General features: G+C 43.1%; 1 protein-coding gene across 2 annotated transcripts; it reads left to right on the top strand.

The window, feature by feature from the left end:
- The first annotated feature begins 210 nt into the window (after positions 1–210).
- Positions 211–2,727, top strand: glulb (glutamate-ammonia ligase (glutamine synthase) b). Of its 2 annotated transcripts, XM_070832437.1 has the most exons (7): positions 215–378; positions 596–778; positions 898–1,059; positions 1,141–1,287; positions 1,382–1,509; positions 1,632–1,831; positions 1,911–2,727. In XM_070832437.1, exons 2-7 carry the CDS (start codon positions 613–615, stop codon positions 2,227–2,229), a joined length of 1,122 nt encoding a protein of 373 aa, XP_070688538.1. In that variant the 5' UTR covers positions 215–378; positions 596–612; the 3' UTR covers positions 2,230–2,727. The 2 variants fall into 2 exon arrangements, with proteins under 2 accessions (XP_070688537.1, XP_070688538.1); XM_070832436.1 differs by having other exon boundaries at positions 211–378; positions 898–1,287.
- Positions 2,728–13,109: the final 10,382 nt, after the last annotated feature.

Consider the following 13,109-nt stretch of genomic DNA (forward strand, 5'->3'; position numbering starts at 1 on the left):
GGGGCGCACCACCTGTTTATCACTTAGGATCAGTCTCTTTCTGTCAGCGGGTCCCCGTTTTAAACCCTCGGATTCTTGCTTCACTGTACTTCTTGTATTATTCGTGCCGATGGGGGCTCGATGAGGGCGGAAAGCCCCTCTGGTCTCTGGTCTTTGTTGTTCTCCTCGGTGTGTGATGAGTGACTTCGCATCTCCTCATCACGAGCTGATCACGTTCCTGTCGGGCCAATCAGAGGCAGCGGAGTCCCTCTGCAGCTCTATAAATCCAGCGTGGAAGCGGAGAAGGGAGCAGGAATGAAAAACAATAGAAAGCATCGCACCGTCTACGCGTCTACACACTCTGTGAACCTCTTGATCTTCTCCTACACTTAACACAAGGTAAGACAACAACTGCACCACTCGATCACACCTGATCATGTTTTGATCACTGATGTGCTGTGGTGTTAGCGGCCATTGCCTTGGAGAGCGTCATCGTCAATAAGATGTAGTCGAAGCTTTTCTGTGTCGGCCTCGTGTGCCTTTTGTGGTAGTGTGCACCATCTCACATTCAGACTCCACTGTGTGGAGCTCACCGTCGGTCCTCTTCACTCTGCAGGTCCTGGGGTCAAGAAAATGGCCACTTCAGCAAGTTCACAACTGAACAAAGCTGTTAAACAGCAGTACATGGATCTCCCTCAGGGGGACATGGTCCAAGCCATGTACATCTGGATAGATGGGTCTGGAGAGGGACTGCGCTGCAAGACTAGAACTTTGGATTTTGAACCCAAGACGATTGAGGGTAAGATCTGGCTCAGCGTGACCAGTACCGACGTCTGCAACAGCATGTGGTAAACATGGTTTAAGGTACTTGTGAGACTTGGAAGTGGGTCATTGATTTCAGTTGCTTCTCTGTGTCAGATCTTCCTGAGTGGAACTTCGATGGCTCCAGCACCTACCAGTCAGAGGGCTCCAACAGCGACATGTTCCTGATCCCTGCAGCCATATTCAGGGACCCGTTTAGAAAAGACCCCAACAAGCTGGTGCTCTGCGAGGTGCTCAAGTACAACCGCAATCCTACCGGTAGGCCCCATGAGAGCAAAGCTGGAAAGTGCTGCAGTTGGAGCTGTCTTAAACTCCATCTGATCTCTGTTATTGTTCCAGAGACCAACCTGCGCCGCACCTGTAAACAGATCATGAGCATGGTGGAGAACAACCACCCGTGGTTCGGTATGGAGCAGGAGTACACCCTCCTGGGCACGGATGGACATCCCTTCGGCTGGCCCTCCAATGGCTTCCCGGGTCCACAAGGTGAGTGCCAGGTCTCTAACCTGTCTTTTGTTGTTTATAGAAATATAATACGTACAGTTTAACATTAACGTTTGGTTTCTTTCCTCCTGATTAGGGCCTTATTACTGTGGAGTGGGAGCAGATAAGGCGTATGGACGAGATGTAGTGGAGGCGCACTACAGAGCCTGTCTATACGCTGGAGTTAACATCTGTGGAACCAATGCTGAAGTCATGCCAGCCCAGGTATTGTCCTGCTGTCTTATTTATTTGTTATCATCCCACTTTCATTGCAAAATTAAGCTAGATTAGTCAGTGAGTTAGACTGTATAATTACAGCGTCACTAATGCTGTCTCTTGTGTTTCAGTGGGAGTTCCAGGTTGGGCCTTGTGAAGGTATCAACATGGGGGATCATCTTTGGGTCGCTCGGTTCATCCTCCACAGAGTGTGTGAGGACTTCGGAGTGGTGGTGTCCTTTGACCCCAAACCAATCTCAGGGAACTGGAACGGTGCCGGCTGCCATACCAACTTCAGCACAAAGGAAATGCGAGAGGATGGCGGACTGAAGTGAGAACAAGCTCTCGTTGTTTCACGACGAACTGTGCCGCCATTTTGAACTTGAACTAATCCCCCGTTTTCTTCACAGAGTCATCGAGGAGTCGATCGAAAGGTTGGCGAAGAGACACAGGTATCACATCCGGGCCTACGATCCCAAAGGGGGGCTCGACAACGCCAGGCGCCTCACCGGTCGTCACGAAACCTCAAACATCGACGAGTTCTCGGCTGGCGTGGCCAATCGTGGCGCCAGCATCCGCATCCCTCGCTCGGTGGGGCACGACAAGAAGGGCTACTTTGAGGACCGCCGTCCGTCTGCCAACTGCGACCCTTACATCGTCACAGAGGCTCTGGTGCGCACGTGTTTACTCAAAGAAGAGGGAGAGGAGCCCACAGATTACAGCAAATGAACAGTCTAAGACCAGGGGTCATTACCAGTACTGTATTTAGCCTCGTCTATTTTAAGAATATGTGGATTAACCTTTACCTTAACAGAGGTATCCCTGCATTCTTTGTGCATTCAGTTGGCATGCAGCAGGTCTATACCTCTGTCACGAACACTGCCCTATCGCCAGCACATTTTGACATGGTGTCATGAAAGCTGATAATTTGTACAAAATGACATGATTGGGATGTGTTTAACTTGTACTAACGAAAAACCATCTAAGTGCAGCAGGATTTAGCTATAGATGTAACTCTGACCCAAAGGATCCCAAAGGCATTTGAATGTTTTTAGCAGTCTTGGCCTCTGTCACAATAGTGGTTTAGATAGATAAGATCATTGTGTAAGCCAGTCTACTTTTGTATGCGTTTTTTTTAATTCATGCATGTCTGTTTTGTCTGTTTTTACACTTATAACTTTCACTTGCAAAAAATCTTTAATAAAGTTTTAACATTTTTATATCAGATCTTTGACTCCCACATGATTTGCCTCATAATATGTTCTGACAAAAACCTGTGTGTCCTGTCCAGACGGTCAGCTGATAAGAATCTCTGAAACAGGATCAGCGTTACGGGAAAGGGATCCACTGTAATGTTTAGCAAGTGGTGGTTAATTTAGACAAGTGAGCAACCACATCCTCATACTTCTCCACCAGCCACTGCAAAGGTGGAGACAGCATGCACGTGAGCGCGCTGACTTTGCTGACTACTCGCCGCAGGTCAATGCAAACATAACACGTGAAAGTCTCTTTCTGGTATGTTGTTTTAACAGAAGTCCTATTAACCTATAGCCATAATGCATCAACTAATGGAATGTAATAAGTAGAGTTGCACAAGAACAACTTCAATCAGCAACTTCATGTTAAGACAGTTATTAACCTTCAGCATCAGATTAAAAGGCAGATGGGTACTTTAAACCTTCACTATGTTTTTGTTGTAATTCATAGTGATTCAGTGTCGTGACTGCCTCCGGCTTCACTTGATTTGTATCATGTTACATATGTCATACTGTGCCTCTGATTTCGTGACTGCTGCTACGAACTTGATTTGAAAACAGGTTGGCCAGACTAAATGTACAGTAAGTGCTAAGCTGAGGAGGTGAGTCACTTTCAGGTCCAACTTGTTATAACGTCAAAATAAGTGAACCCGATGTTTGCTGAGAATTAAAATGCCAACTTATGTTGTGCGGCCAACAGTCTTAAAGGGGAATAGTTTTCTTTCCATTGGATGTAAGGAAATAAGTATCTCTACTTTAAAGGATCCTACAACTGTTCAGTATAAATTTAATAAAGGTTGCGTTTCTGCTAATCATTTCTAAAATCACATGTGATATTTGTATATATTTTTCCTACCTTCAAGGCAGCCACTAGTGACCATGTAATTCTGTGTAGCATGAAAATCAATTTGCAAAGATTGGAAACAGGCTTGAGTTTGGTAATTCATCACAGAGACCATCATGTCTGCTTTGGTCTTATAAGGCTGCATTCTTGTAAGAATGCATCGAAATAAAAATAAAAAATGCAGTTGACAGAAATGAAAGCAGAGAAGATGGTCAAATTACTGCCAATAACTAACACAATTGTGTTTCATACATTGAGTAAGTTTGTCTTTGAGTGGTTTATCCATCATTTCAGCATTCAGCCTGAATTAATGTGTAATCACTGCTGTCAGTTAAAGTGACAGTGTGGCCTGAGGAGACTCTACAGTGAAAGTACGATCTCACATTCTATCTCCCATCTCTTGTGTCCAAGAGTAAGGCATTGAACCTCCCCTCACAAAAACTAGATTAAGTTTTAAGCACTATTTATTTAGTGCTCCAGGAGGACCCTGTAAGCTTGGATAGCCCCAGTGTTAGTTTCATGCTTTACTCATTGATCTGTACAAAGTATACCATGACCAAGAGCTTTCAGTGCTACATTCTATTAAATTTGGTATAAAACACATCTACGCTGAGGTTCACGAGGTAAACACCTGGGCCATAAAATGTATGATGCATTTAAAGCTAGTTAATCACTGCATTCAGTGAGGGTTTAGGTGTGCTTGTTGTCTAACGGTAGATTTAAGAGGTAGACTTACTTTGCCTTATAGGCCCCAGTTTGGGTCGAGTAGTAGACAGAGCAGCAATACATGTAGACAGAATACCTAATTAATTACAATAAGATATTGGTGTGTACCCATTTGCTTCGTCATACAAATTCTAATATCTAACTTTTTCCGGGAAGTAGGAACCTCTAGAGGAACCCAGTGCGTTTCCACACCGGGGGCCAACATCTAAATTGATTTCTAGGTGTATTATTTTTGCCCCCTCAAAAAAAAGTCTCTGTTCCAGGGGTAGTGCTTTTTTCAAAAGTGCAAGAACTCACATTTCTAATTATTTGTGTACTCAGCATTTTCTTTCAGCGACCCTTTTTAGGGTAGAATGAGTATCATTTACCTGAAAAAACAATGCATGGACTCAAAAAATCCTGCTCAATACCTGCAGCCTTTTGCCTGATGACCTTATTTTCTTATTATTTTGCTGTGCATGGGATGTTTCTTGGCATCTGTTTTGTGTCAGTGGGTAACACACTGTGAAACTCCATAAAAACGTGGTGACCAGGTTACAAGGCCGTCTCCATCTCTTTCCTCTGGTCTGTCTTAGAAGAGCTGCAGGTCTGAGCTTGACCACCATTCCTCTTTTCACATGTCAGCAGACTAATTTATCTAATGCTCACAGGTGTTTGCAGTGAAATGCAGACAACAACAGGCTGTTAGTTTCTTGAAAAAAAAGGCGGAAAGGCGGCTTGGTTTGCAACCAAAATGAAGTTCTGTAATTTGGCTTGGGTGCTCAATCTGGTCAGCAAAACTCATTACAGATTATTTCCATAAAGATACCAAAGTTCTAGCACAGCTCTTCCTTATGGGGTAGAACAGCTGGCCTTAAATAAACTGGAATCACAGTGCGTGTAGTGGACAGCGGTCTGAGAACACACTAAATTCAATTTGGCTCTGAGTTTACTGCCAAATGATTTTGTCCAAATCACGTTACACTGACCTCTTTCAATACTGTCCACAAGCTAAGGTCAGGAAATGTCCCTGCACGTACTGCAAATGAGAGGCATATCACACAAATGATAGACATTCAGCCAGTGGCATATTTTGTCATTTTTCTAGCATAATGGAGAGACAGAATAAGAAGACATGAGATGTGGAGGTGTTACACTGCATATTTACTGTTGCACAACCTATTGAAAAGTTCCTATTGCATTGCAAGTGGAGCCCCTCCTCCATTTCTCCATTGTTATCTGACCCTCTTGTATTGTCTATAGCGAGGGGCGTGAATGCACCAAACTTTGGCAACAATATGAGGATAAACAGATATTTCATAAAAGAAAGCCTGGGCAGATAAACAGGACAAAGAGAAGGTCTCATGTCTGAAAATTACATACAGAGCCTCGTTTCTATGGCACCCAGAGTCTTAACTCAGGCAATCTGGTGTGTGGAAGAGAGGCGGGGGTGGGGCTCCAGACCAGGCTGTTACATAACAGGCAGGCCAAGAATATGTATAGCGCACAGAACAAAGAGCATAGTCTGCAAAACGCAATTGTAGCCATTTCTAAAAATGTCTAAAAAGGAAATCCAGTGTAGTATCGCATATTAAGACATGCCACGCAGTCTCACTTTTCCCTTTTCGTCACACAGCTCAGACTACTCATTGTAAATAAAGAGGCATCTGAACTGCAATTCAATCAGCAGACCTCAACTTAATCAGCTATCTTGAGTTCAAGCAGCAAATGAAGCATCATGTTTGACCACATTGGCTCTAATCTCATCACGTGAATACAGTCTCCTCTGCTTTGGAGACCCTCTTTTTAGCAGCAGACGGGCTAGTCTGACTGCCATCCCCCCATCCCCCCGCCTTAGAGCTTCCTCACCCCCCGCTGATGGGTTTGGGGGGACATGTAGTGAAAACTGTCAAAGCGTGGCCAGTCTGACGGTTGGAAACTTGAGCAGCTGTGAAAGCAGACCTGCACAGTTAGACAGAGAGGTTAGAGAACCCTGGACCCATGAGCATGGACGGAGATCAGACCACCACAAATTGTGGCTAACGTCGTGAGCATTTCAAACAAACACAGTTGTATGATGAGGACTGTCCCGAGTGTCACGATGAATTGGGCCTTGAGGCTCACCTCTCATATATGACTAGTAGATTGAATAAAGAAACCAAAATACTGTCTCCAGCTGGATAACAGGACACAACGTGGTTTAATTCTGGTTACTGGCATTAGAAGTTCCTCATGTGCTTGTGTGTGTGTGTTCTATCACATTTGGCGGTCCTGCTGCACATGCACCACAGCTGACCCGGTGATAAGAAGCACGAGAGGGCAGAAAATCAAGTGACATCTATCTATCTGTCTGTCTGACTGTCTATCTATCTATCTTAATGTTATTACTCAGATTCAGAGGTGCTGGTAGGTGGATTGTGTTGTTGTCTCAGTACAACTCATCTAACTTTCAGTAAGGAAGTGAATAAACTGTGCTAGTTCTCACTGTACTATACTAACACTTTTTCTTTAAAGGAAGGGGCTGCAACCTATTTTAGAAGCACTTTTGCTATATTGGTTGAAATTCTCATAACATTCCGACAGCTGTCATGAGAAAATGAATGATTAAATTAAATAGTTTGAAAAAAGGGGGAAAAAAGAACAAAATCTGCTGTCATGGAACTGTGATAAATTTGTCCAATAATTGGCCAGTTGACGTGCCTGTCTACCTACATACAGTACCTGTCTACCTACATACAGTACCTGTCTACCTGTTTGCATGACCGGATTCTTCCACAAGGCTGAAGCTAGTGAGCTAATCTAAGAAAGTGTGGCCAAAATTAACACCACAGCTCATCGAAAGACTGTCATAAGTTACCAGCACGAAGCACACACCCACTGGGCCAAAAAACAAGAGAGCCGTCCTCCTCAAATTTCTATACCGTGACAGAATCTTGTTTAGTGGGTAAACCAGACATCCCGGAGCAAAACTATTAGCATTGAGTGCAGCCTCTGAGCCCAGTGAGCAGTTGAAACGACCAAAAGCTGACGTTACGTTTGTGACGGCTGTTTTTGCTCGTGTGTATATGATTGTGGCATTTAACAGAGTTGGTTATTTGTCAGACTGTCTCTGATGGACGAATGATGGACCGGTCTTCTCATCACTGTTGTGGATCAAATATCTAGTAGAGCCAAATTAGTAATAACCCTGCATATAGATGATCTATGAGTCAATGCAGTTGCAATGCAGTTAGTAATAATAAAAGTTTAGTAACGTAATGCAGAGCGGATGTGTTTGTCCACATTGATGAGAGTCATGGGTCGTGGGTAATGACACCACTTCCGCTGTGAAAATGGACAACAAAGCTCGGTTGTTTTTAGAATTGAGGAGGACACAATTCAGCCTGATGGCTTTAGTGATAATCTGCCACATTGCTGAGCTGTCAAGGACACTGTCATGTTTTTATGTTGAGAGGTGTTTAACAGGAAGTGACGACACTGAGCGTCTTCGCCTCCATAGAAACAGTCGAGCTGCTTCCGCTAATAAAAACTGACAAAAAACATGATTTTCCACGATGGAAGGAGAAATAGATTAAAATGAACGGTGACAGCATTAAGATGAGATATTTGTGTCCGCGTGCAGGAATTCAGAGAATACATTTTGTGACTATTTCATGAACGTCTGTGAGACTGGGTTGCATTGAATCGTCTTCCAGAAGTGGTAGTAAAATTAGGCAGCGCGTTTATGTGTTGTGGGGGAGGGACGGTGGGAGGAAAGCCTGAAGGGAGGGGGTGGGATATTTTTGGTTGGATACTTCCAAAATCTAGTTACTCATGCTAGTGTAATGCCGTCTTCTCTGAGAGTCAACTTAAAATTAACAACCAGGTAAAAAAAAGTAAGGGGGACTTCTTCTTCTTCTTCTTCTTCTTTGTAACTCGTTCACTTTTTCTGTTTAATGTCTGACTCAAGCGTGGGACAACTCAACACAACACACGATGTGATACATCACTCACATATATTATTTCACTCTGCCAAACCACTACAGGAAAACTACATCACACCATGTTGTCCCCTATCTATAAATGCATTACCATTAAATAAATTATCGAAATTCTCTCAAACCTGAGAAGACAACTCTCTAAAACAAAAGTAAATCTCATTTTACACTAGTTTCCCCCATATTGCGGACCCTGCCTTTAATACGCTTTCAACTTCATGTCTTTGCGGTGCAGGATTCTAACTCTAGTTGAACAAGTGGACACCCAAAAAGTCACTACCAAGTGGGTTTCTATTTAATTAGGTCAAATTCATTCACGTCTGTACAATTACTACACTGTTTTAATTCACTTTGTACAAAGAGTATGAAAAATAGACAGTTCTACATTTCGCTGTGTCATCATAGACAACACACACGTCTGCAGACCCACAGAGAAGCCCCTGAGGAGATTGCTGACAGGTTTATAGGGACGCATTTAAAATGGACAAGAAACCACATGCTTCATGCCCAAATCAGGTTAACCTGCCATATTGCTGACACACAAACCGATTATGACTTTTAAATTTGCCGTACACACGCCGTGGAGTTTTGAGTTGTATCTATATGAATGCGATCGTATGTTTGCTCCATGCTTGAATGGCACACACAGAAAGCTGACCTGCACTAAAAGTCATTACAAACATGAGCAGTTGTAAACAAGGGTCAGACATCCATGTGTTTTTCTCCTCTGTATTTGGCTGACAAGACCAGGCTAGATACTTTTCCTCTCATCCTGTTTTGCTGAACTCTGTGGTGTCAGGTTGCCAATACACAGCTGGGACAAAAAGTCCTCTCTTTCTGTTTCTCCGTGTGCTACTCGGGTGCATTTTGTTCTTTAGGTACATTTCCAAATATTTTCAAGTGCTGAGCCTGTTTTTTTAGTTTTATTTTGTCATGTCACAAATAAGGCTTTGCCCTCCCCCACTGTCACATCTCATCCAGCAGTTTACCACCCCCCATTCCAAGACCTTGAGGGCCACTGAGGGCAACGCCACCCCCATCCCCCCACATACACAGATAATGGAATTTTACAAAGGTCACGCAAGTGAGTAGAGGGTTAGCAAAAGCAAAAGCTAAAGAGTGCCTGACGTAAGTAGAATAACTTAAAACACCTCAATCAGTCGTTCCAGGAAAATCTACTATCACGGCTTTACCTTTTGAATTTCTTCATAGAAATTTTCTGAAAGAAATTATAGTATATGATGAGTTTTGTTAATCCAGAAGGCCATATGTTGTTAGTGTGGAAATCAACGTCTTGACCATGTTAATGTTTGTGTCCTGACCCATTGGGCCACATGTTATCCTCTGCTCAGAGAAAACTAACTGGGACAAATGGAAGAGTGTTTGTCTTAGAGCATGAGGTGTTTTATTTACTCTTATTCAGTATTTACCAAAGCAGCATCCAGCGTTGCACTTTCCAAAAGCGTTAAAGCGCTAAACATGAATTTAGGAAGATGTAGAAGGAGTATTAGAATAAAAGACAGCTGGTCCAAATTAAACAAAAAAGACAGAACATGTCACAGTTAGCTTAGCTTAGCATAGAGAGTGGAAGCGGAGGAAACAGTTATCATGTATCATGTTCTCATGCATTACCTTTAAAGGGACAGTCTGTGAGATAAGCAAAAGGTTACACAAAAATGTGTTTGTTTTGTTCATGTATTTCTATATTGTATACATGGACTAACACACTAAACAGCAGGTACATTTAAGTTTGAGCGTGGACGGTTAACAAACATACTCTGAAATTGACATTTAATTAACACGGTTAGCAAATTCGGAGATCCTCTAAGTGGATTAGTAAAATGTTCTCTTGCATTTTACTGTAAGCCTTTAATGATACTAAAAGTGATGCTTGTCAGCTATAATCCTGCCACCATCAAGTGCTTGTCAAATTCAACTGTCAGTGGCAGACTGAATTAACAAAAGAGTCAGACTGCAAGTTCTGTCTCGCTAAGTTCGAGGTGCCAGTTAAATCTGGTAAAAACAAGGTGGTGAAGTCAAGAGCAGGACAAAGAATGAAAATCCTAGTGAACTGGATGTGTGACAGTATTGTGACAGTATTTGTACGTACAACTAGTCCAACTGCCTTTTTTTTTAGAAGACTTAGGACAAACATTTGGCCTAAAAGCTAAACCAACAGAGGCAGAGTATCCCGTGTCTGCATTCAGAGGTAAGAGAGGGTTGAGGTCCTGCAGGGTACAACTTATGCAACTGGTAAATGTTGCGCTGAAGCAAATCCAAGAATTTCCACAGCCGGAGAACATAAAGTTCTGTGGAAAATTCCAAGATGTATGTTCTCAATTAAGGCGGTCTACGCCACCGTGAAATTCAAGAACCTCCTCCAGAATGACTCGGCACTTTTTCTGTGTATTGTGCCCGTGAGTTACATACACATCAGTGAAATATTCATTCAGGTCCAACTTTCTAGCAAAGTATGTCAAACTCCTTTAAAGCCATTTGTGTTTGTTGGTGATCCTCACAGGTTACGAGTATCCTCCAGTCACAGGCGATAGTCAATCTCCTTTATTTCGTTAAGGAGTCATGAAGGAAAGACATTTTCCTGACTGGAGGTCTGGAAGAAACACAAACACCCCGTTAACAAACAAACCCCAATCTTTTTACTCCCAGCAGGGACTTCCTGGGTGACGCTCCTTAAACTGGTTGTTAGTACAGCTTCGGCATCCGGGATCATTTTATTGCGTCATCACAAAAGACATTTATGTACCATCCACGACAGCTTTGTTGTGACAGCTTCCACTTGACACACAGAGAACACAGAGTCGTGAACATTTCAACTCCCTCTGACCAGCTTTTAGTTGGAGACTAACGACTTTCACTTGTTTGTCACTTTAAATAACGCAGGATAACTTGATGTATCCTTTTGGAAACCTCTTACATTTTCAGTTCATGACTTCAGATGGAGTTGAAACGCTGCGTTGGACCTGTGCTGTACACGACATACATAGGCACAATGACACAGTTATATAACTGTAACAGATACAATCAGAACGAACAGAGCTGCCAGTCATAATGTTGGCCAACAATTATTTCATTTTTTTTTTTTTACTGAGTTCCAGAGGTCTTTTTCAATTTCACTAACCCACAACTGAGCTTTTATGTTTTCTTACAGATCTTCATTTTGCTTTTAATTGGATTGTGTTGATAGCACATATTATTAGCAGGTCATATTACTAAAATAGGCTCTCTGTCCTCCAGCTCCAGCCATCAGCTAACACAGGGGATCGCTGTTCAATATTTCTGAAAACTTACATTAGGAAATTTACCAGTGAGTACGAGGTGTTGCTGTGTGGGAACTATGCACAGGAGAAAATCCACAGAGACTAAAACTTGATATGTGTGGACGAACAAAGTGCATCTGAGTTTAAAAAACGTCGTGCTTTGTGGGGTCGTCCTGTGGAGTGTCCCGTTTCAATGTTCCCTCCTGGGAAAAAGCACTGAGACCAAGCACTGTCCACTTAATTATGGCATTAGTCTCACGAGAAGCTCTGAATTACTAAACGCATGCAGGCAACTCAAACCCTGCCTGTCTCTGCAGCGGAGAGGAGAAGAAGGACCGGGCCTGCAGGCCTGTGATCACCGTGTCAGCACCAGAGCCATCTCGTCCAATCACTGGTTCTCATTTCGGGAGAACTCCTGAAACCGATGAAGAGAATCCTGTTGTTGAGAATAAAAGCAGTGGCACTAAAGATTAAATATACCACCAGTGTGTGCCCAGTAAGACCATCCTCCAACAGGATTTAGAAAGGTTCCCAGGCCCTCAACAGGAAAGGGAGACGAGGTCATCTACTGACAAAACACTGAACTGCAACTTATTTACTGTCAAAGAACTGGAGCTGTTCATGGGGTTCTCAAAACCAGTCACATCAAATTAAAGCCATCCCCTTTTAATTTTAAGCATAAACTGGGTAACCTTTGTAAAGAGGGTAATTGAAAACAAAGACCTTCTTTTTCCATGGAGAGAGAAGGAGGGAGCTGATACACATCATTTTCCCTCTTTTTTCAAATGTTGAACTGAGAACATTGTGCTGGCGGCACACATGTCCACAATAAGAAGTGCTCTGAGATAAGATTCACTCTGACTCACTTCGCATGGAGATGACAGGGTGATGGGGGATGATGGTTCAACCAGCCTGCGTTTCATGTGCTCATAAAACTACAACTAAACAGCGACACCCGGAGGCCATTTCAAGAGCCTACACATCGACTTCACGTAGATCTAAAAGAAGGTCTCTCACCTTTACTGTGACCAGTAGCGAGCCATTAGTGTGATTAGTGTGATGCTGCTGGCTTCTGTGAGCGAGCTGCCTTCAAACAGGGGTGTTTTCCTAAACGGACTATTTAATTTGACGTTTGTAATTAGCTTAATCAGACATGCGCATTGACGCACGTGCGAACTCATAAACTGATAGTTAATTAGCATATCAATCCGCCGTCAACCTGCGACACCAACATGGCGGAAGAACAAAAGTTTACATATTATGTCGCATATTAGTGTTATTATTATCATCATGTGGTTACACCGTCAAACGTCGGTTTTGAGTTGTCAAACTCACTAAATGGCTACAGTGAGTAACCTAAAAGTTAGCATAAAGTTTGAATACAATGGAAATGATACTAACAAAGGCTCCGTCTAATTAACGGGAATTCTCCCCGTTACTGACTGTGGGAGCCGCTCCGCGGGCAGCAGGGGGGTGGGTGGCCGGTAAGATAACTCAGTGAGAGGTAAGCTGAGCCAGGCTGTTAGGATATCGTGGTTGTGCTGACTAG

This window comes from Pempheris klunzingeri, chromosome 6 (genome assembly GCF_042242105.1).
Source record: "Pempheris klunzingeri isolate RE-2024b chromosome 6, fPemKlu1.hap1, whole genome shotgun sequence".
Lineage (NCBI taxonomy): Eukaryota > Metazoa > Chordata > Actinopteri > Acropomatiformes > Pempheridae > Pempheris > Pempheris klunzingeri.

Coding starts and splice junctions, on each gene's coding strand:
- glulb (XM_070832436.1), top strand. CDS start 613: ATGGCCACTTCAGCAAGTTCACAACTGAACAAAGCTGTTAAACAGCAG. Junction 779..897: donor TGAACCCAAGACGATTGAGG/GTAAGATCTGGC, acceptor TCTCTGTGTCAG/ATCTTCCTGAGTGGAACTTC. Junction 1,510..1,631: donor CTGAAGTCATGCCAGCCCAG/GTATTGTCCTGC, acceptor CTTGTGTTTCAG/TGGGAGTTCCAGGTTGGGCC.